This window comes from Phyllobates terribilis, unplaced genomic scaffold (assembly GCF_046119375.1).
Source record: "Phyllobates terribilis strain yellow unplaced genomic scaffold, ASM4611937v1 Scaffold_56__1_contigs__length_8794411, whole genome shotgun sequence".
Lineage (NCBI taxonomy): Eukaryota > Metazoa > Chordata > Amphibia > Anura > Dendrobatidae > Phyllobates > Phyllobates terribilis.
Genome location: NW_027362816.1, coordinates 3265096 through 3289328, shown reverse-complemented (window position 1 = coordinate 3289328; position 24233 = coordinate 3265096). Strand labels below are relative to the sequence as shown.

The 24233-nt window shown below is 44.1% G+C and overlaps 1 protein-coding gene across 1 annotated transcript in view; it reads right to left on the bottom strand.

Annotated features, from left to right (window-relative positions):
- Nucleotides 1–1849: 1849 nt before the first annotated feature.
- Nucleotides 1850–24233, bottom strand: part of LOC141192283 (gastrula zinc finger protein XlCGF66.1-like) — a 364897-nt gene continuing 342513 nt past the window's right edge. The window contains exons 2-4 of the mRNA XM_073661776.1: nucleotides 2383–2528; nucleotides 2074–2253; nucleotides 1850–1990 (exon numbers count right to left, since the gene is read on the bottom strand). Of these exons, the coding sequence (XP_073517877.1) occupies nucleotides 1850–1990; nucleotides 2074–2253; nucleotides 2383–2460 (399 nt within the window). The 5' untranslated portion in view covers nucleotides 2461–2528. The remainder of the gene's footprint in view (nucleotides 1991–2073; nucleotides 2254–2382; nucleotides 2529–24233) is intronic.

Genomic DNA, 24233 nt, shown 5'->3' with positions numbered 1-24233 from the left:
GTAAACTATCCCAGCAAGATCTGCATTCAAATAACTAAATGGCGCTTCTTCCCTTCTTAACCTGCCATGTGCCCAGACAGTAGTGTACAATCGTATATAGGGTATTGTCGGATTCAAGAGAAGTTAGAAAATAATTTGTAAGGTCCATTTGTTTCCTATTATCCTTTGTGAAGAATCTCAAAGTTATCACCACATAAAGTGACACGTTAGATTAGAAAAATGGGGCCTGATTAAAACGCAAAACTGGCTGCGAGAACGGGTTAAATCAGAGTATTTTGGACACTAACTACTATAGTCAAAAACTGTGAGTATAGACAATAACATCTACTGAAATGATCAAACTCAACAGTCTTCATCAGTAAAAAGTGAGTAATTAGTGGTGAAACCTCTCTGGGGTAATTAGAGTAGGGGGCTCGGTGGCTCTTGGCAATCTAAACTATCGTAAGGGACAATATTTTCTGTCAGATGAATTTCAAGAAGAAATATAAGACATTCAAAGAGAACTTTTTATAATAGTGCAGAGCTGAGGTGTCTTAAATTTAGATCTCGGACATTTGGAAAAAGCAATGGAGAACGTTTTTCAAAGACTGCCAGGGTGTAATGAGTCTCACATAAGTGAGGCCGGCCGATCCCACCACAACCTGTAAAAAAAAAAAAGAAATTTTTTTATTCTATGTTAGATCCCAAACAACAATGTATATTTGGGGAGAGACCTCCAACACTAAACTTGAGTTTAGAGAAAGTATTAGTGCTCCCATTTCAGAGATTGTGCAGTAATCTGAATTCCTTAGGATGGAAAACATAATGGAATTTATGACATGGAGTGAATCCATGAAACCAGGGCTGGAGCCACCACATCTCCTGCAGGCGGGAATAAATGTATATTACAGCCATCAGCCACGCACAGCTTAGAGATATATCAAGGCACAGGTGTAATGCTTTCTGTATAGTTTATCACAATCCTGTTTGAAGTTAGATTTAAAATACATTTTAAAGTTTAGATAAAAGGAAACTATGTTGTTATTGCATCATTACCCTCTTGCTTTCTCTTACAGACCCATCATAATATTTTTCTTCAAGTGATTTTCTCACTTGTCAGCACATTCTACGTACGCTGCCATTTGGCTTTGTGGTTTACAGATCTGGGCAGGTAAAGGTCAGTGTCTCCTAATCCCAGGGGGTAGGTGGATCCTCCAGGTTGTAAGTTCTATAGAAAAGGGCTTTCCCAATTCACAAAGTCATTTGAACATTTTCAGATGGTGGCGAATGTTATGCTCTAGCGGCAAAATGGTGATCACACGTTTGTGATATGGCCGGACTACACCACCAATAAAGCAGCCACAGCCGGTGACTGAGAAGACTATATGACCTCTCTGCATTTAGTGGTTACTACTCACCTGGGTGGTCATATGTAGGAATCTCCTCTTTACACCGCTCATCACCCCTCACATATGTCTCTGTAGTATTAATATGGGACAGATCTTCACCCTGAAAGATATATTGTAAAAGTCACAGACAGATGGAGAAGTCACATCTATGATCAGCTCTAATCCTGCCATCTCCACCGTTCTCATTACACAAGTATAAAACATATAATACTGGTGGATAAAACAAGACTGAGCATAAGACCTTCACAGCCGTCTACACATCATAGGGGAGATCTCATGACACCTTCTCTCCATCTACCTGATGAACCGGAGGAACATTGGGATCTTCTTGTTTACAGTCCTGTGGAAGAAGAGGACGGGGACATCTCTCTGGTGTTGTCCTCTTACTGGATAGATCTGGAGGAAACACATAAGGGGCTGAATTCATTCTTTACATACAGATAATTATAGGCCGTGTGTATTTAGTCCTGTCTATTACCTGGTGATGTGAGGGGCTGGGGAACCTCCATCATGATGTCCCTGTACAGATCTTTGGGTCCTTCTAAATACTCCCACTCCTCCATGGAGAAATAGACAGCGACATCCTGACACCTTATAGGAACCTGACACATACAATGATACAGTCATCCCCCCGATCCTTTCATAGCGTTACTGTATAATATCCCAGTATTCCCAGCAGTGTCACCTCTCCAGTCAGCAGCTCAATCATCTTGTAGGTGAGTTCTAGGATCTTCTGGTCATTGATGTCCTCATGTATGAGGGGGTGAGGTGGAGACCCCGTGATTGGGCTCAGGTGTCTTTCCCATCCCTCAGACACAGGGTCCTGACAACGCTCACTAGAGGTCTTCTCCATTATTGTGTAATCCTGGTTATGGAGAGACACATTAATAAATCTCACTACAGACATTTCCAGAGTCCTCACCTCTCCAGTTCTGTCCATCTGTTATTCCCATAGATAAGAATGATGTAATGTGACGTCATCAGAATCTCTCACCTCTCCAGTAAGACGGAAGAGGATCTCTAGGGTGAGGTGTAATATCCTCTCTGCCATCTTGTGTCTGTCCATATCCATCCTTGATGGGTAAAATCAGGAAAATTCTCTTCTATAAAAGATCTGAGAGGATCCGAAATTGTAGAGACCTGAATGAGAAGAAGATGAGCCGATGTAACATCATAAAAACCCTGTGTAATAATACAATTACTGGAGATAATAAGGGGAAACATATGAGGATATTTATTATTTTACAGTATTTAGTTTTCTTCTTTACATCTAGTAATAAAACCTATATATTTTAGGCCACAGACAACAAGCAGTTTCTTCCTTGGAGTCTGCAGCTGAATACATTTCTCATAGACTCATCTTCCATAACGCTAATTCTCGTCTCATTTACCGACACTGGAATCGGCATTAGCAATACTGCAGGAGATATTCATTACACGCGACATGAGAAATAACTACTTCATGATGAGGACGACATCTTCATCTTCATCTACTACGGCTCTAGAAACATATTTGGCCAGAGTCCATCACTGACTACATCACCACCGGCCGTCTATATGAATGTTTCCCATCTTTCCTGGTCTGTAATCTTCTATCTCGTTAGATCTTATGTCTCATTCACACATATAAGTTTGAGGCATTTAGAAAACCTTTTTTGTTTTCACAAACTCCTCGGACAGAAATTATTAGATACCAAAGTCTCCTCGTACAGTGTTTTATGGGGTTTATTTCTGGCCTTAGGCTTTCCTATACTGCAAGAAAAACACCAGAAAAAAACAGATATTAAAATGTTTCAAAAGAAAATTGGTACCAACAAATCTTGTAAAAAGAAAAAAACATGCAAAAAGAAATTTTCTTATTTTTTAATACGTTAAACATTTAAGAAAAACAAAAAACCTCTTTTGGGCATCAGGACATAGATGTACACCGCAGGGATGGCACAGGTGTGACTGCAACAAAAACCCTGGCAGTCGAACCACTTGCTGCTGACAGAAACAAACATGGCATCTAAGAAGGTTTGGTAGAGTTTAGCTGAAAGCCCCTTCTCCCCCAAGGTCTTGATAATATGGGGCCGTCTAGTTACAACGATACCATGGTAGTTTAACCACTTGCTGCTGTCAAAAGCAAACATGGCATCTAATAAGGTTTGACAAAGTTGGGCTAAATGCCCCTCCTTCCCCAAGTACTCGATAGTATGGGGCCGCCTAGTTACTACGATACTTAAATGTCTAATAATGGTGTCTGCGCCTGCAATGTACAAAAGTCTATTAGGTCGGGCCAGAGGCAGCGTTCAATAAACTTTTAACGCCCCCATACACATTAGACTAAAGTTGCATGAAAGCACTGATTTCGGGGGTTAGGTCGACTATATAATGTATTTGGGGGCCTCCTGACAGATGATGTCAGGGCAGAGAAGGATCTGGCATCCTGAATTTCAGAGGCTAATCCGTTTGTTCTTCCTGTAGATAATCCTCCCCTAGAGGAGTCTGGAGGTGACCCTCATACAGATCACAGGAAAGCTGGAATATTTGTGAGTATGGGGAAGTCTGGAGAGATAGCCGTCTGCCAAATGACCGTTCAGTCAACACTTATCTCATGTGTATGGGGCCGTTAGTATTACACTGACAGGCAGTGATAGTACACGGCACTACAGTAGTACAGTGCATCACCGGAGCGATCAGAGGCTTGTATGTTGTATGATCGCACTAATGAGAGTGGTTTAAAAAAAGTTTAACATGAAAAAAAATAGATCAGTTTTAGCAACAAGAAAAATCGGTCACTATAGGAACAACAGACTCACTGCACAATATAGGTTGAGTCACGTCCATAACAACTTTACTATACTCTATTATCCTATAGACATCCTATACACAGTGGAGTAGACTGAAATCACAGATCCCAATATAAAACATAAATATAACCATATATATATAACCCGGACCAGATGGTATGGAGATGAATGAGGGAGACCAAAGTCCAAAAATAAACTTTACTTTACAAGAACTTGATATACATCAGATAGCAGGCACAACACTTCATGGATGCTTCTTCTGTATTATGCAGAGTCAAGAACAGGTTACACGTGTCGGTACTTAACTTTTGTTATAAGCTACAACAGTCCAGCAAATCATTATAAGTAGGCCAAACATCCCGCACCATACTGGTAACCTCAGCTCCCAGTTGATTTGAGAGTACTGCTTTATAAGATGATATATATATATATATATATATATATAGATATATATCTATATATATATATATATATATATATATATCACACACACACACATACACTGTGGCTGGTGGGGGAGCAGCAGCGTAGCGGGGCACAGGAGGCAGGAGCCACCTACTGTAGATTACACTGTGCTCGCTGCTAAAGAAAATGAATATTCGCTGCTTCCCACGCCCATGGATGTGGGGAGCAGTGAATATTCATTCTCCTTAATAGCTCTCACAATGTTGCCGCAGCACGGCTACAGCTGCGGCTCGGCGGTCACGTGTGCTCACTATTAAAGAGAATGAATATTGCTGTGGCATTTCATCTTCAGTTCTTCGTAGGAGAACTCATGTCCCAGTTTGGCGACACTGTAGCTTCCTCTCCAGACAATTGTTTGCTTAAACTCTGTTAGTCTAAGATAAGGAATCGTCCATATCATTTCCCTTCCGCTGACATCCCCACTATCATCATGGGTCACTTCAACATCCCCATTGACACTTCCCTCTCATCTGCCTTTAAGCTTCTATCTCTCACTTCCTCTTTCGGCCTCGCTCAATGGTCCTCCACAGACACACACAAAGATGTCCACACTCTGGACCTCATCTTCACCCGCCTCTGTTCCCTATCTAACCTCTCTAACTCACCTCTCCTTCTTTCTGACCACAACCTACTTACATTCTCTTCCCTCTCCTCTCGAGGTGCTCAATCCCCACTCCACAAACCTGCACGCCCTCGCAGAAATCTTAAACACCTTGATCTACATTCACTTTCCGAGTCTCTTCTCCCTCTTGCAAACATAAGTTCCTTACACAATGCAGATGCTGCCGCTTTATATAACACCACTATATCTGCATCTCCCAAATCGGCTTCCCCTCTCAGACATACCAAAGCTCACAAAATTAACAGGCAACCCTGGCACACCAGCCTGACTAAAGAACTGAGGCGGGCTTCCAGAGTTACTGAGCAGAGATGGAAAAGATCCCACTCCAAAGAGCACTTCATGGCACTACTTTCAAGTCCACACTCACTGCAGCAAAGCAAACATACTTCTCATCTCTCATAGCTTCCCTGTCTCACAACCCTAAAAAGCTATTCAACACTTTCAATTCTTTCCTTCATCCCCCAGCACATCCTCCCTCTCCAATCATCTCAGCTGAAGACTTTGCCTCATTTTTCAAGCAGAAGATTGATAACATCAGAGAAAGCTTTGGCCGACAACCCCCACAGCCCCTGCTCATATTTACTCAGTCCTCCTCCTCCAAAACCAGCTTCTCCGCCATCACGGAAGATCAACTTTCCGCTCTACTCTCAAGATCACATCTCACCACAATGACTGCTCATTCTCCATAGTCCCACAAGCTGGCTGCCCTGGGGTAACCTTGGACTCTGATCTCTCCTTCAAACCACATATCCAAACCCTTTCCACTTCCTGCCGACTCCAACTCAAACATATTTCCCGGATCAGTACATTCCTTACTTAATAATCTGCAAAAACCATAGTCCATACCCTCATCATCTCCCGCCTCGACTACTGCAACCTCCTGCTCTGTGTGGCCTCTGTTCTAACACTCTCGCACCTCTCCAAATTATACTAAACTCTGCTGCCTGACAAATCCACCTGTTCCCTCGCCTCTCCCCTCTGTCAATCCCTTCACTGGTTCCCCATTACCCAGAGACTCCAGTACAAAGCCCTACCCATGACATACAAAGCCATCCACAACCTGTCTCCTCCATACATCTGTGACCCAGTCTCCTGGTACTTACCTACACACAACCTTCGATCCTCACAAGATCTCCTTTTCTACTCCACTCTATGCTCTTTGTCTCTGTTTTGCTCTCGCCTTGGAATCCTGATTCCCACTGCTATTATATCTTTGTTTTCCTTCAGAACGTACCATCTGATGTCTTCCTTTGGGCACACAACACCATATCAATTCAAGTCACCAGGTAGACCAAAAATTTGTATTTCTCACTTAATTTTCCCTATCTGACTCATCACCAGGAAATTGTTCTCCTGTATGCCCATGTAGCTCAGAATGAGGCTCCTACACAGTATAATGGCCCCACACAGTAGGATGGCCCCCACAGCCCCTCATAGAGTATTATGGCCACAATAGCCTGCTAAACAAAATGAGGACACGCACTCAATATGGAGGCCATTAAAGTCCATCAAAGCACCCAACACAGTTTAATGGCCCCCAGCAGCCGCCCACTCTGCATGAGAGCCCCAACAGCCCTTCACTTAATATGATGCCACCATAATTCCTGATATTAAGAAAAAAAAACACACACACACTACTCAACCAACTCCGTTCCTGGGTGCACTGCTCCGGTCTGTGCAGTGTGAGTACTGAGGCTCCATACTACAGGTGTAATGTAGTGACATCATTGTGCCTGCAGTGCACAGAGACTCAGATTCACAGGCGAAGGCTGAATGATGGATCAGTGAGCTTTCGACTTCCTGATTCATTATCCTATTCAATGGTATTACCGTCACAGGAATGTGGTTGTAGCTGAAAGTTTGATGATTGGGAAGGAGAGGGTGCCCGTTGCTGACCCGCACCGAGCCCTCTCAATTCACAGGCATTATAGTGGCCACACAAAATTGTGTATCTAATGGGTAGTATTGTGGGAAACCCTCTGCCCCCCAAATTAAAATATATGCACTAAAAACTGGACTAACAACATATATATACTTAAAACTACAAGCTGAATGGCTTACCCTATCCTGTACCTAAACAAAGCTGTTACAGCCTAAGTGCGGAGTTTGGCACCCTAAGAGACGACAATGGCATCCCCACTCACCGGTGGCTGTCCCTCAGAAGCCCTAGATAACCCTGATTAGTATATATCTCAAAAAATACACTGATACATTAAATAGGACCACGTATGTCTCAAGGCATATGTAAAGGAAAGGGTATGGTACTCTTCAGAGAATGTTTCAATAATCCGCCTCAACGCGTTTCCCCAACAGGTTCATCAGGAGACTTGATTCAGGGATGTTAATTCATGATGTTCAGCATAGTGCGTCTAATAGCCAGGTGTCCATGTTTAAATATCCCACTTCATCCAAAACCCTCCCAGACTAGGAGAACCATTCCCATTCCTAGAAGTGAATTGTCATAGGATATATAAAATGGAGTCTGTCTACAATAATGTACTGAGCTTGAGCTTCTTCTCATGCGCGAGAGGTCCGATAATGTCCATCTCCTAGTGTGCATGTCCGGAAGTGACGTGCTATAAAGTTTAACGGCAGATAAACTGATTGCTGCCACGCTACTCGTATCCTTCACTGCGCATGACCGTAGTTATGCATTCCACGCCGGAGAGCATCTAGGGTAATTTTTGGCGATTGTGCATGTCCGGACGTGCCGGAGTGCATACTGAATCTGGATTGCATTCCTCCCATATAGAAAAGTCCTGTCTCTGAGATCAGCGTCATGGGAGACTAAAAACAAGTATTGCACATCCTCCCATCATGCAATAGGCATGTAGATCTACTTTATCACTACATAAAATATGGGATGGTGGCCCACAGTATATTCCTAAATGGCCAAATTTGACCCTTATTACATAATTGGAGATATACAATGATCACCACACTTGTTAATTACTAAATAGTATATGTGTGTGATATAACTGATAAGAGCTAATTCTGATATAGGAGTTCAGATATCTTGATGAAGTAAAACAATATGTGAACCTCATTCACTGGGAACTGAGTAGAAATGGGTAGAGTATAAAATCCAAAAATGTAATTCAGAATATGGATGTATTCACACAAAACAGGCATAGGAAATTTGCTCATCAAGTCCCTTAGGGGCTCATGATACCAGTCTGGAAATCCACTCTTTCCTTTTTGATACATCTATTGTGATCACCTCCTCTCACATTGGGTTTAACCACCTCAATGATGCAAAAGGAGATGTTTCCGGTTTCACCTCGATGTGCACTGTTCATGTGTCTCACTAATTGGGGTATCCTGACCATGGCATAAAATTACCCAAATGCCCCCTCCCCCACCCTCCTCCTAGACTGCCTCTTGGTCGTTCATACATAATCTAGGGGACAGGTGCATGTGGCCACATATAAAAGTCCTGAGGTTTTACAGTTGGAATAATCCCTCTGGAAAATGATTTTAACTGTAGAGGAACTCAAGAAAGATTTACAAGGTCTCATCCAATTACATGTACAACATTATCCACATCTAAAGAAACCGCAGACTCTTCAATCCAGCTAAGTCCACTTGGGTGCAGGTTTTTATAGAAACTATGCACTAAACGGTCCCTAATTGACCGACCCTTTCTGAAAGTTATTGTGGGAGTAGATCCCACAGCACCCTCAGGTCCAGGGTTTTCTCAGGATATTAAAGATACAGTCATATGAAAAAGTTTGGGCACCCCTATTAATCTTAAGCTTAATGTTTTATAAAAATTGGTGTTTTTGCAACAGCTATTTCAGTTTGATATATGTAATAACTGTTGGACACAGTAATGTTTCTGCCTTGAAATGAGGTTTATTGTGCTAACAGAAAATGTGCAATCTGCATTCAAACAAAATTTGACCGGTGCATAAGTATGGGCACCCTTATCATTTTCTTGTTTTAAATACTCCTGCCTACTTTTTACTGACTTACTAAAGCCCTTTTTTTGGTTTTGTAACCTCATTGAGCTTTGAACTTTATAGCCAGGTGTATGCAATCATGAGAAAAGCTACTTAAAGTGGCCACTTGCAAGTTGTTCTCCTGTTTGAATCTCCTCTGAAGAGTGGCATCATGGGCTCCTCAAAACAACTGTCAAATGATCTGAAAACAAAGATTATTCAACATAGTTGTTCAGGGGAAGGATACAAAAAGCTGTCTCAGAGATTTAACCTGTCAGTTTCCACTGTGAGGAACATAGTAAGCAAATGGAAGAACATAGGGACAGTTCTTGTTAAGGCCAGAAGTGTCAGGACAAGAAAAACATCAGAAAGGCAGAGAAGAAGAATGGTGAGATCAGTCAAGGACAATCCTCAGACCACCTCCAGAGAGCTGCAGCATCAACTTACTGCAGATGTTGTCACTGTGCATCGGTCAACTATACAACGCACTTTGCACAAGGAGAAGCTGTATGGGAGAGTGATGCGAAAGAAGCCGTTTCTGCAAGTACGCACAAACAGAGTCGGCTGAGGTATGCAAAAGCACATTTGAAGAAGCCTATTTCTTTTTGGAAGAAGGTCCTGTGGACTGATGAAACCAAGATTGAGTTGTTTGGTCATACAAAAAGGCGTTATGCATGGTGGCAAAAAAACACAGCATTCCAAGAAAAACACTTGCTACCCACAGTAAAATTTGGTGGAGGTTCCATCATGCTTTGGGGCTGTGTGGTCAATGCCGGCACTGGGAATCTTGTTAAAGTTGAGGGACGCATGGATTCCACTCAGTATCAGCAGATTCTTGGCAATAGTGTTCAAGAATCAGTGATAAAGTTGAAGTTACGCAGGGGATGGATCTTTCAGCAAGACAATGATCCAAAACACCGCTCCAAATCTACTCAGGCATTCATGCAGAGGAACAATTACAATGTTCTGGAATGGCCATCCCAGTCCCCAGACCTGAATATCATTGAACATCTGTGGGATCATTTGAAGAGGCTGTCCATGCTCGGCGACCATCAAACTTAACTGAACTGGAATTGTTTTGTAAAGAGGAATGGTCAAAAATACCTTCATCCAGGATCCAGGAACTCATTAAAAGCTACAGGAAGCGACTAGAGGCTGTTATTTTTGCAAAAGGAGGATCTACTAAATATTAATGTCACTTTTCTGGTGAGGTGCCCATACTTATGCACCTGTCAAATTTTGTTTGAATGCAGATTGCACATTTTCTGTTAGTACAATAAACCTCATTTCAAGGCAGAAACATTACTGTGTCCAACAGCTATTACATATATCAAACTGAAATAGCTGTTGCAAAAACACCAATTTTTATAAAACATTAAGCTTAAGATTAATAGGGGTGCCCAAACTTTTTCATATGACTGTATGGTCACTCTGATTCTCGTAAGTTCCTATTACTCGTGTTATCCCATCTTTTTCTTGCTCTCTTGGTTAGGTATAGAGGAGTGTCTGTCTCTCCTGATTTTCTGCAAATAATCGTGTGAAATCCAAAATGTACTGTGGGTACCCTTTTTCCATGAATCTGGTGTTCATGTCTATATTAAAATCTGTGACATTAGAGCAGTCTCTTCTCAACCGTAAAAATTGGCCCTTGGATATTGCTTTTTTAAAGGAGGATGGGGTGGTGACTATCCCACTACAATAGTTTATTAGTGCTTCTAGGTTTATGGTAGATGAGTGTCCCTAGGGTCCCATCCCCTTCATTCTTGATTAGTACATCCAGGAAAGGCAACTGGTAATATTTAACCCCTTTCTGACGTATGACCTAATAGTACGTCTTGGTGACCTGGGCCTATTAGACCAATGACATACTATTAGGTCATACGGCAATCGCGCCCGCACACAAGCGGTGCGGGGCGATCGCCGACGGGTGTCAGCTGATTGTCACAGCTGACACCTGGTACTATGTGCAGGGAGTGGTCCCGCACCGTTTCCGGCACATTAACCCCCTCAATGCTGCGATCGAAGTCAATCGCAGCATTGCGGTGGCAAGGGGAGGTGATTCGGATACTCATCTCCTCTTCCGGCCTCCAGCGCTGTCTGCCGCGGCTTCCCGGATGTTGCCATGACGACCCGATGTCGTCATGACAACATCCGGGTCACCAGACAGCAGGAAGATTCTTTGGTCATGCGCAGTGCATGACAAAAGAATCTTCTCCCTGTGCAGCACTGACAGCCTGTACAACACAGGAATGGTGCTGCATTCCTGTGCTATACAGGCAATCAGAATAAAAAAAGTGAAAGTACCAGAGTGGGACACAGAATAAAAGTCCACAAAGTGTTAAAAAATGGAAAAAAAAAAAAAAATTATTGTAAAAATATTATAAAAAAAATAATCCACCAAAAATAAAAATATAATGTACCCATTAATAAATATTATGGAAAAAAAAACAAAACAATAAAAGTACACATATTTAGTATCGCCGCGTCCGGAACGACCTGACGTATAAAACTGTCCCGCTACTTAACCCCTTCAGTGAGCACGGTAAAAAAAAAAAAAAGCAAAAAAAAATGCTTTATCATCATACCGCCAAACAAAAAATGAAATAACACGCGATCAAAAAGACGAATATAAATAAAAATGGTACAGCTGAAAACGTCATCTTTTCCCGCAAAAAACAAACTGCCATACAGCTCCATCAGCCGAAAAATAAAAAAGTTATAGCTCTCAGAATAAAGCGATGCAAAAAAATATTTTTTTCTATAAAATAGCTTTTATTGTGTAAAAGCGCCAAAACATAGAAAAACAATGTAAATGTGGTACCGCTGTAAACGTACTGACCCGAAGAATAAAGCTGCCTTATCAATTTTACCACACGCGGAACAGCATAAAAAAAAAAAAAAACATAAAAAAAATTCTGGAATTGCTGTGTTTTGTTTATTCTGCCTCCCAAAAATCGGAATAGAAAGCGATCAAAAATTGTCAAGTGCCTGAAAATGGTACCAATAAAAACATCAAATCATCCCCCAAAAAACAAGCTGTCACATGACTGTTGGCCAAAATATGGAAAAATTATAGCTCTCAAAATATGGTGATGCAAAAACTAGATTTTACCAAAAGATGCGTCTCTTAGTGTGTGACAGCTGTCAATCATAAAAACCCGATATGATTCTGGTATCTCTGTAATCGCACCGACCCGAAGAATAAAGTCGTCTAATCACTTATACTGCACGAGGAACGGCGTAAAAAATAAACTCTAGGGTTGGGCTAGGGATTTTTTTCAAAAGTTAAAAAAAAAAGATGACGATATGGCGACTAGTGTTAAGCACAAGCGCTCGCTACTTGAGTTTGCATCGGGAGCTCGGGTATGCACTGAGTATCGTGAGTGCTCAAGTGACATGCTCGAGTCTCTGCCCCATATGCTTCATGGACAAAAAACCTTGCGGGGATTGCCTGCTATGCACGGGCGATCCCCGCATGTTTTTTTTGGGGTGTCTAATAACCATGAAACATGCGAGCAGGGACTCGAGCATGTCACTCGAGCACGCACGATACATGGTGCATACCCGTGTACCTGATGTAGACTCAAGTAGCGAGCACTTGCGCTCAAGACTAATGACAACTTATTCAATATGATGACCTAATGTTGTCAAATTCTGTGTCGTACCTCTGGGTTCAAAATGTTCACTATACCCCTTGATAAAATCCTTGAGGGGCGTAGTTTCCAAAATGGGGTCACGTGTGGGGGGGTTTCCACTGTTTAGGCACATCAGGGGCTCTCCAAATGTGACATGGCGTCCGCTCTCAATTCCAGCCATTTTGCGTTCAAAAAGTCACACAATGCTCCTTCCCTTCTGAACTTTGCCATGCGCCCAAACACTGTATTTTCCCCACCTATGGGGTATTGGCGTACTCAGGAGAAATTGCACAACAGTTTTTGGGGTCCACTTTCTCCTCTTACCCTTGTGAAAATAAAAAAATTGGGGCTAAAACATTTTTGTGGAAAAAGTTAGATTTTTTTTATTTTCACAGCTCCATGTTATAAACTTCTCCAAAGCACTTGGGGGTTCAGGTTGCTCACCACACATCTAGACGAGTTCCCTGAGGGGTCTAGTTTCCAAAATGGTGTCACTTGTGGGTTTTTTCCACTGTTTAGGCACATCAGGGGCACATCCGCTAAGTATTCGAGTAAATTTTACATTCAAAAAGTCAGATGGCGGTATCTGCGTGCTCAGGAGGAATTGTACAACAAATTGCATGGTGCAATTTCTCCTGTTACCCTTATGAAAATGCAAAATTGGGGGCTGAAAAACATTTTTGTGGGAAAAATGTGAACATTTTATTTTTACGGCTCAATGTTCTAAATTTCTGTGAAGCACCTGGGGGTTTAAGGTGCTCACCACACATCTACATAAGTTCCCTGAGGGGTCTAGTTTCCAAAATGGTGTCACTTGTGGGGGGTTTCCACTGTTTAGGCACATCAGGGGCTCTCCAAACGCAACATGGCGTCTGCTAATTATTCAAGCAAATTTTACATTCAAAAAGTCAAATGGCGCTCCTTCCCTTCTGAGCTCTGCTGTGTGCCCAAACAGTGTTTTTTCCCCACATATGGGGTATCTGCGTGCTCAGGGCAAATTGCACAACAAATTTTGGGGTCCATTTTTTCCTGTTACCTCTGCGAAAATAAAAAAAAGGGGTCTAAAGTAACATTTGTGTGAAAAAAGTTAAATGTTCATTTTTTTCTTCCACATTCCAAAAATTCCTGTGAAGCACCTGAAAGGTTAATAAAGTTCTTGAATGTGGTTTTGAGCACCTTGAGGGGTGTAGTTTTTAGAATGGTGTCACTTTTGGGTATTTTCTGTCATAAAGACCCCCCAAAGTGACTTCAAATGTGATGTGGTCCCTAAAAAAATGATTTTGTAAATTTTGTTGGAAAAATGAGAAATCAATGGTCATCTTTTAACCCTTATAGCTCCCTAATAAAAAAAAATGTTGGTTCCAAAACTGTGCTGATGTAAAGTAGACATGTGGGAAATGAAATGTTATTTATTAACTATTTTGTGTGACATATATCTCTGATGTAAAGGCATAACATTTTAAAAATTGCAAAATTTTCCAAATTTTCACCAAATTTCCGTTTTTTTTTCACAAATAAATGCAAGTGATATCGAAGAAATTTTACCACTATCATGAAGTACAATATGTCACGAAAAAACAATCTCAGAATCAGGGGGATCCGTTGAAGCGTTCCAAAGTAATTACCTCATAAAGTGATAGTGGTCAGAATTGTAAAAATTGGCCAGGTCATTAACGTGCAAACCACCCTCGGGGGTAAAGAGGTTAAACTCTGATATAAATCTCAGGCCCACTCTATTGATGTTGAGTTACCTGACAAATTCAAGAAACTTTTCACTCGTTCCTGACCAGATGATAAAAATGTCGTCAATATATCTATACTAAGCCCCAAGATATGGTTGCCACCACTTATGATCATCTATGAATATTGTGTTTTCCTCCCACCAGCCCAGAAATAGGTTAGCATACGAGGGGGCACAGTGGCTCCCCATAGCAGTACCCCTGAGCTGGTGGAAGTACTTCCTGTCAAAAAAAAAGAAGTTATTATGATTAAGAGTGAATTTTAGAAGATCCTCCATAAAGTCATTATGTCTGCTATACTCTACTGATCTCGATTTCAAGAAACATCTTACTCCTCTGATACCATCCTCATGCGGTATAATACTGTACAAAGACTAGACATCTAGTAAGGCCTGCTCCCCTACATGCATGTATACATTATTATTATTATTATTATTTATTATTATAGCGCCATTTATTCCATGGCGCTTTACATGTGAAAAGGGGTATACATAGCAAAAACAAGTACAATAATCTTGAACACAATGTGACAGCGACTGGTACAGGAGGAGCGAGGACCCTGCCCGCGAGGGCTCACAATGTACAAGGGATGGGTGAGGATACATTAGGTGAGGGTAGAGCTGGTCATGCAGCGGTGGTTACTGCAGGTTGTAGGCTTGTCGGAAGAGGTAGGTCTTCAGGCTCCTTTTGAAGGTTTCCACGGTCGACGAGAGTCTGATGTGTTGGGGTAGAGAGTTCCAGAGTAGGGGGGAAGCACGGGAGAAATCTTGTATGCGATTGTGGGAGGAGGAGATAAGAGGGGAGTAGAGAAGGAGATCTTGTGAGGATCGGAGGTTGCATGCGGGTATGTACCGGGAGACTAGGTCAGAGATATATGGAGGAGACAGGTTGTGAATGGCTTTGTATGCCATGGTTAGGGTTTTGAACTGGATTCTCTGAGCAATGGGGAGCCAGTGAAGAGATTGACAGAGAGGAGAGGCCGGGGAATAGCGGGGGGGACAGGTGGATTAGTCGGGCAGCAGAGTTTAGGATAGATTGGAGGGGTGCAAGAGTGGTAGAAGGGAGGCCACAGAGCAGGAGGTTGCAGTAGTCAAGGCGGGAGATGATGAGGGCGTGCACTAGTGTTTTAGCAGATTCATGGTTGAGGAATGTGCAGATCCGGGAGATATTTTGGAGTTGGAGTCGGCAGGAAGTGGAAAGGGCTTGGATATGTGGTTTGAAGGAGAGATCAGAGTCCAGGGTTACTCCAAGGCAGCGAGCTTGAGGGACTGGGGAGAGTGGACAGCCATTGACATTGATAGATAGGTCAGTTGGGGGGGGTGAATGGGATGGCGGAAAGATGATGAATTCTGTTTTGTCCATGTTAAGTTTTAGAAATCTAGCAGAGAAGAAGGATGAAATAGCGGACAGACATTGTGGGATTTTGGTTAGTAGGGAGGAGATATCGGGTCCAGAGAGGTAGATCTGTGTGTCATCAGCATAGAGGTGATAATGAAAGCCATGAGACTCTATGAGCTGTCCCAAGCCTAAGGTGTAGATGGAGAAGAGCAGAGGTCCTAGTACTGAACCTTGGGGGACACCGACAGATAGGGGGCGAGATGAGGAGGTGGTGCGTGAGTGGGAGACACTGAATGTCCTGTCGGTTAGGTATGAGGAGATCCAGGATAGGGCTAAGTCTGTGATGCCAGGAGATGAGAGAGTTTGTAGTAAGAGGGAATGGTCCACTGTGTCGAAGGCAGATGACAGGTCGAGGAGGAGGAGGACGGAGTAGTGTCGCTTAGATTTGGCGGTTAGTAGGTTGTTGGTGACTTTAGTCAGTGCAGTTTCAGTAGAATGGTGCGGTCGGAAACCATATTGTAGGCGGTCGAAGAGAGAGCAGGAGGAGAGGTGGGAGGACAGTTCAGAATGGATGTGTTGTTCTAGTAGTTTTGAGGCATAGGGGAGAAGTGATATGGGGCGATAGCTAGTCAGAGAGGATGGGTCAAGGGAGAGCTTTTTGAGGATGGGTGTGATTGAGGCATGTTTGAAGCATGAGGGGAAGATACCAGTTGTTAGTGACAGGTTAAAGAGGTGGGCTAGGGTTGGGATGAAGATAGTGGTAAGGTTTGGGATGAGGTGGGATGGGATTGGGTCAAGTTCACAGGTGGTGAGGTGTGATTTGGTGAGTAAAGAGGATAGTTGATTATCCGTAGGTGGTTTTGGAGGAGGAGGGCTTAGTAGGTGTGGGGAGGGGCTGTGGGGGCTTTAGGCAAAAGCTTTGTCTGATGGTGTCAATTTTCTGCTTGAAGAATGAGGCAAAGTCTTCGGCTGAAATAAGAGGAGAGGGAGGAGGCACTGGGGGACGGAGGAGAGAATTGAAGGTGTTGAATAGTTGTTTGGGGTTGTGAGACAGGGAGGATATGAGGGATGCGAAGTATGTTTGTTTTGCTGCAGTGAGTGTGGACTTGAAGGTAGTGAGGGATTGTTTGAATGCAATGAAGTGCTCATTGGAGTGGGATTTTTTCCATCTGCCCTCGGCAACCCTGGAGGCCCGTCGCAGTTCTTTAGTTAGGCTGGTGTGCCAGGGTTGTCTATTGATTGTGCAAGCTTTGGTATGTGTGAGGGGGGCGACCGAATAGAGAGCTGCAGCTGTTGTGGTGTTGTATAAAGTGGGAGCAACATCTGCATCATGTAAGGAACTAATGTCTGTAAGAGGGAGGAGGGATTCAGAGAGTGAGTGTAGGTCAAGGTGTCTGAGCTTTCTGCGAGGGTATGCAAGTTTGTGGAGTGGGGATTGTTGACCTGGAGAGGAGAGGGTAGAGAATGTAAGTAGGTTGTGGTCAGAGAGAGGGAGAGGTGAGTTACAGAGGTTAGATAGGGAACAGAGATGGGTGAAGATGAGGTCCAGCATGTGGCAGTCTTTGTGGGTGGGTGTGGAAGACCACTGAGTTAGACCGAAGGAGGAAGTGAGGGATAGAAGCTTAGAGGCCGCTGAGAGGGAAGTGTCAATGGGGATGTTAAAGTCACCCATGAGGATAGTGGGGATGTCAACGGAGAGGAAATTAAGTAGCCAAGTGGTGAAGTGGTCAAAGAAAGTGGTGGTTGATCCTGGGGGGCGGTAGATGACAGCCAGTTGGAGGGGGAGTAGATGCGCACGCAGTGCACTTCAAAAGATGGGAGAGTAATTGAGGGCGGCAGTGGGATATGGGTGAAGGAGCAGTTATCTGAGAGGAGGAAACCTATTCCTCCACCGTGCTTGCCGGTGGGGCGCGGGGTATGGGAGAGGTGGAATCCGCCATACGAAAGTGCAGCAGGAGAGGCCGTGTCAGAGGGGTTGAGCCAGGTTTCAGTGATGTCGAGGAAGGAAAGCTTGCTAGTGATGAAGAGGTCGTGAATGTAGGAAAGTTTGTTGCAGACGGAGAGAGCGTTCCATAGCGCTCCTGTTAGGGGGACTGGGGAAGCAGGGGCTTGCAGGATGGGTATAAGGTTAGAAGGGTTACGAGAGTTTGGGATAGATTGTGGGTAGGAGGTGGAAGTGATTGTAGGGATGTGATGTGGTGAGGAGGGCCGGGATGTGGAGAGATGTCGCCAGCAGTGAGGAGGAGCAGAGAAAGCATTAGTAGGTGGGAGCAGGAGAGGGCATGAGGTGGCTGTCTGTGTTTGGAGACAAAGGATTGTACAGTACAGACCAAAGGTTTGGACACACCTTCTCATTTAAAGATTTTTCTGTATTTTCTTGACTATCAAAATTGTACATTCACACTGAAGGCAAAAAAACTATGAATTAACAAATGTGTAATTATATACTTAACAAAAAAGTGTGAAACAACTGAAAATATGTCTTATATTCTAGGTTCTTCAAAGTAGCCACCTTTTGCTTTGATGACTGGTTTGCACACTCTTGGCATTCTCTTGATGAGCTTCAAGAGGTAGTCACCGGAAATGGTGTTCACTTCACAGGTGTGCCCTGTCAGGTTTAATAAGTGGGATTTCTTGCCTTATAAATGGGGTTGGGACGATCAGTTGTGTTGTGCAGAAGTCTGGTGGATACACAGCTGATACTCCTACTGAATAGACTGTTAGAATTTGTATTATGGCAAGAAAAAAGCAGCTAAGTAAAGAAAAACGAGTGGCCATCATTACTTTAAGAAATGAAGGTCAGTCAGTCCGAAAAATTGGGAAAAACTTTGAAAGTGTCCCCCAGTGCAGTTGCAAAAACCATCAAGCGCTACAAAGAAACTGGCTCACATGAGGACCGCCCCAGGAAAGGAAGACCAAGAGTCACTTCTGCTTCTGAGGATAAGTTTATCCGAGTCACCAGCCTCAGAAATCGCAGGTTAACAGCAGCTCAGATTAGAGACCAGGTCAATGCCACACAGAGTTCTAGCAGCAGACACATCTCTTCAACAACTGTTAAGACGAGACTTTGTGCAGCAGGCCTTCATGGTAAAATAGCTGCTAGGAAACCACTGCTAAGGACAGGCAACAAGCAGAAGAGACTTGTTTGGGCTACAGAACACAATGAATGGACATTAGACCAGTGGAAATCTGTGCTTTGGTCTGATGAGTCCAAATTTGAGATTTTTGGTTCCAACCACCGTGTCTTTGTGCGACGCAGAAAAGGTGAACGGATGGACTCTGCATGCCTGGTTCCCACCGTGAAGCATGGAGGAGGAGGTGTGATTGTGTGGGGGTCCTTTGCTGGTGACACTGTTGGGGATTTATTCAAAATTGAAGGCATACTGAACCAGCATGGCTACCACAGCATCTTGCAGCGGCATGCTATTCCATCCGGTTTGCGTTTAGTTGTACCATCATTTATTTTTCAACAGGACAATGACCCCAAACACACCTTCAGACTGTGTAAGGGCTATTTGACCAAAAAGGAGAGTGATGGGGCGCTACGCCAGATGACCTGGCCTCCACAGTCACCAGACCTGAACCCAATCTAGATGGTTTGGGGTGAGCTGGACCGCAGAGTGAAGGCAAAAGGGCCAACAAGTGCTAAGCATCTCTGGGAACTCCTTCAAGATTGCTGGAAGACCATTTCCGGTGACTACCTCTTGAAGCTCATCAAGAGAATGCCAAGAGTGTGCAAAGCAGTCATCAAAGCAAAAGGTGGCTACTTTGAAGAACCTAGAATAGAAGACATATTTTCAGTTGTTTCACACTTTTTTGTTAAGTATATCATTCCACATGTGTTAATTCATAGTTTTGATGCCTTCAGTGTGAATGTACAATTTTCAAAGTCAAGAAAATAAAGAAAAATCTTTAAATGATAATGGTGTGTCCAAACTTTTGGTCTGTACTGTATGTTGAGGAATAGCTCTGAGGAGGAGGTGAGATGGATGGGGAGAATGGAGGGAGAGATGAAGAGTTCCTTACTAGGTGTAGGGATGAGGGGTGGTTGTAAGAAGTGAAGGATTAAGGGGGCGAGAGTGAAAACAAAGACAAACATTGTTTACTGGGACTTAGTATCCAGTTACCTTCAGGATTAATTCTTATTTCTCATACTTCAACTAATGGCCATACTTAAGGTAATGGCCACAGACTAAAGTCTGACATAGACTCCTGGCCCGCAATATATTTGTAACAGAATGCATTCAGCTGTGAACCAGAGGGGAGTGGTCTGTGCTCATCTTGATCAGCTGATTAGGGCTGAAACAGATGCTGGATAGTCAAAGACTAAGTAAACAAGGTCATAAATGAAAGTGGGGGGTAGCTGGTGTAACTTGGAGGACATACTATTAGTAAATAGGAGTAGAGAAGTATAGAGAAATCTGCATGGGAGTCAAGACGGAAAAGCTGGGTCACATACCATTAGTAAATAGGAGTATACATAGAGGGAGGGGAGCAAGCAAAGGCAAAACCATTTTCCAGAGGGATTATTAAAACTATAAAACCTCAGGACTTATTCTAACTGCAGAACATCAGGCGGTACTATGAGAACATTATACTGTGTGGGGGGGCATCATACATACTGCATAAGGGGCATTACGCTGTGTGGGGACATTCATACTGCATAAGGGGCACAATGGGGGCATCATACATCCTCCATACTTTCGTATGGTGGATTCCACCTTTCCCACACTCCCCGCCCCAATGGCAAACATGGTGGAGGCATAGGTTTTCTCTTGTCAGATACCTGCACTTTCACCCAAATCCCACTGCCACCCTCCGTTACACTCCCCTCTCTTGAGGCGCAGTGTGTGCGCATCTATTTCCTCTCTGACCTCCAACTGGCCGTCATTTACCAACCTCCAGGGCTAGCCACCACTTTCTTAGACCACTTCACCACCTGGCTGCTTCACTTCCTTTCCGCTGACATCCCCACTATCATAATGGGTGACTTCAACATCCTCATTGACACTTCCCACTAGTCTGTCTCTAAGTTCCTATCCCTCAATTCCTCCTTCGGCCTTGCTCAATGGTCTTCTGCAGCTACTCACTGGGACAGCTCATAGAGTCTCATGGCTTTCAGTATCACCTCTATGATAATGACACACAGATATACCTCTCTGGACCAGATATCTCCTCCCTACTAACCAAAATCCCACAATGTCTGTCTGCTATTTCATCCTTCTTCTCTGCCAGATTTCTAAAACTTAACATGGATACAACAGAGTTCATCATCTTTCCACCCTCTCATTCATATCCCCCGTCTGACCTATCCATCAACGTCAATGGCTGTTCACTCTCCCCAGTCCCACAAGCTCGCTGCCTTGGGGTAACCCTGGACCCTGATCTCTCCTTCAAACCACATATCCAAGCCCTTTCCACTTCCTGCCGACTCCAACTCAAAAATATCTCCCGGATCCGTGCATTCCTCAGCAAAGACTCTGCAAAAACACTAGTGCATGCCCTCATCATCTCCTGCCTTGACTACTGCAACCTCCAGCTCTGTGGCCTCCCTTCCAACACTCTTGCACCCCTCCAATCTATCCTAAAATCTACTGCTCGACTAATCCACCTGTCCCCCCACTATTCCTCGGCCTCTCCCCTCAGTCAATCACTTCACTGGCTCCCCATTGCCCAGGGACTCAAGTTCAAAACCCTAACCATGGCATACAAAGCCATCCACAACCAGTCTCCTCCATACATCTGTGATTTAGTTTCCCGGTACTTACCTGCACGCAACCTCCAATCCTCACAAGATCTCCTTCTCTACTCCCCTCTTATCTCCTCTTCCCACAATCGCATACAAGATTTCTCCCGTGCATCCCCCCTACTCTGGAACTCTCTAACCCAACATATCAGACTCTCGCCTACCATGGAAGCCTTCAAAAGAAACCTGAAGACCTACTTCTTCCGACAAGCCTACAACCTGCAGTAACCACTACCCCACCACATTACTGCATGACCTCCTCTACCTCCACCCATCCCTTGTAGACTGTGAGCCCTCGCAGGCAGGGTCCTCTCTCATCCTGTACCAGTTGCTGACTCGTTTTGTTAAGATTATGTAAATGTTTTTGCTATGTATACCCCTATCACATGTAAAAGCGCCATGGAATAAATGGTGCTATAATAATAAATACTAATAATAATAATAAGGGGCACAATGGGGGCATTACACTGTGTGGGGGCATCATTCATACTGCATAAGGGGCATAATGGGGGCATTACACTGTGTGGGGGCATCAAACATCCTGCATAAGGGGCATAATGGGGGCATTACACTGTGTGGGGGGTACCATACATCCTGCATAAGGGGCATAATGGGGGCATTACACTGTGGGGGGCATCATACATCCTGCATAAGGGCCATAATGGGGGCATCATACATCCTGAATAAGGGGAATAATGGGGGCATTACACTGTGTGGGGGGCATCATACATACTGCATAAGGAGCATAATGGGGGCATTACACTGTGTGGGGGAATCATACATACTGCATAAGGGGCATAATTGGGGCATTACACTGTGTGGGGGGCATCATACATCTTGCATAAGGGGCATAATGGGGGCATTACACTGTGTGGGGGCATCATACATACTACATAAGGGGCATAATGGAGGCATTACACTGTGTCGGGGCATCATACATACTACATAAGGGGCATAATGGAGGCATTACACTGTGTGGGGGCATCATACATCCTGCATAAGGGGCATAATGGGGACATTACACTGTGTGGGGGCATCATACATCCTGTATAAGGGGCATAATGGGGGCATTACACTGTGTCGGGGCATCATACATACTGCATAAGGGGCATAATGGGGGCATTACACTGTGTGGGGCATCATACATCCTGCATAAGGGGCATAATGGGGGCATTACACTGTGTGGGGGCATCATACATCCTGCATAAGGGGCATAATGGGGGCATTACACTGTGTGGGGGCATCATACATCCTGCATAAGGGGTATAATGGGGGCATTACACTGTGTGGGGGCATCATACATCCTGCATAAGGGGTATAATGGGGGCATTACACTGTGTGGGGGCATCATACATCCTGCATAAGGGGCATAATGGGGGCATTACACTGTGTGGGGGCATCATACATCCTGCATAAGGGGTATAATGGGGGCATTACATTGTGTGGGGGCATCATACATCCTGCATAAGGGGCATAATGGGGGCATTACACTGTGTGGGGGGTATCATACATCCTGCATAAGGGGCATAATGGGGGCATTACACTGTGTGGGGGCATCATACATCCTGCATAAGGGGTATAATGGGGGCATTACACTGTGTGGGGGCATCATTCATACTACATAAGGGGCATAATGGGGGCATTACACTGTGTGGGGGCATCAAACATCCTGCATAAGGGGCATAATGGGGGCATTACACTGTGTGGGGGGTATCATACATCCTGCATAAGGGGCATAATGGGGGCATTACACTGTGGGGGGCATCATACATCCTGCATAAGGGGCATAATGGGGGCATTACACTATGTGGGGGCATCATACATCCTGAATAAGGGGCATAATGGGGGCATTACACTGTGTGGGGGGCATCATACATACTGCATAAGGAGCATAATGGGGGCATTACACTGTGTGGGGGAATCATACATACTGCATAAGGGGCATAATGGGGGCATTACACTGTGTGGGGGGCATCATATATCTTGCATAAGGGGCATAATGGGGGCATTAAACTGTGTGGGGGCATCATACATACTACATAAGGGGCATAATGGAGGCATTACACTGTGTCGGGGCATCATACATACTACATAAGGGGCATAATGGAGGCATTACACTGTGTTGGGGCATCATATATCCTGCATAAGGGGCATAATGGGGACATTACACTGTGTGGGGGCATCATACATACTGCATAAGGGGCATAATGGGGGCATTACACATCCTGCATAAGGGGCATAATGGGGGCATTACACTGTGTGGGGGCATCATACATCCTGCATAAGGGGCATAATGGGGGCATTACACTGTGTCGGGGCATCATACATCCTGCATAAGGGGCATAATGGAGGCATTACACTGTGTCGGGGCATCATACATACTGCATAAGGGGCATAATGGGGGCATTACACTGTGTGGGGCATCATACATCATGCATAAGGGGCATAATGGGGGCATTACACTGTGTGGGGGCATCATACATCCTGCATAAGGGGCATAATGGGGGCATTACACTGTGTGGGGGCATCATACATCCTGCATAAGGGGTATAATGGGGGCATTACCC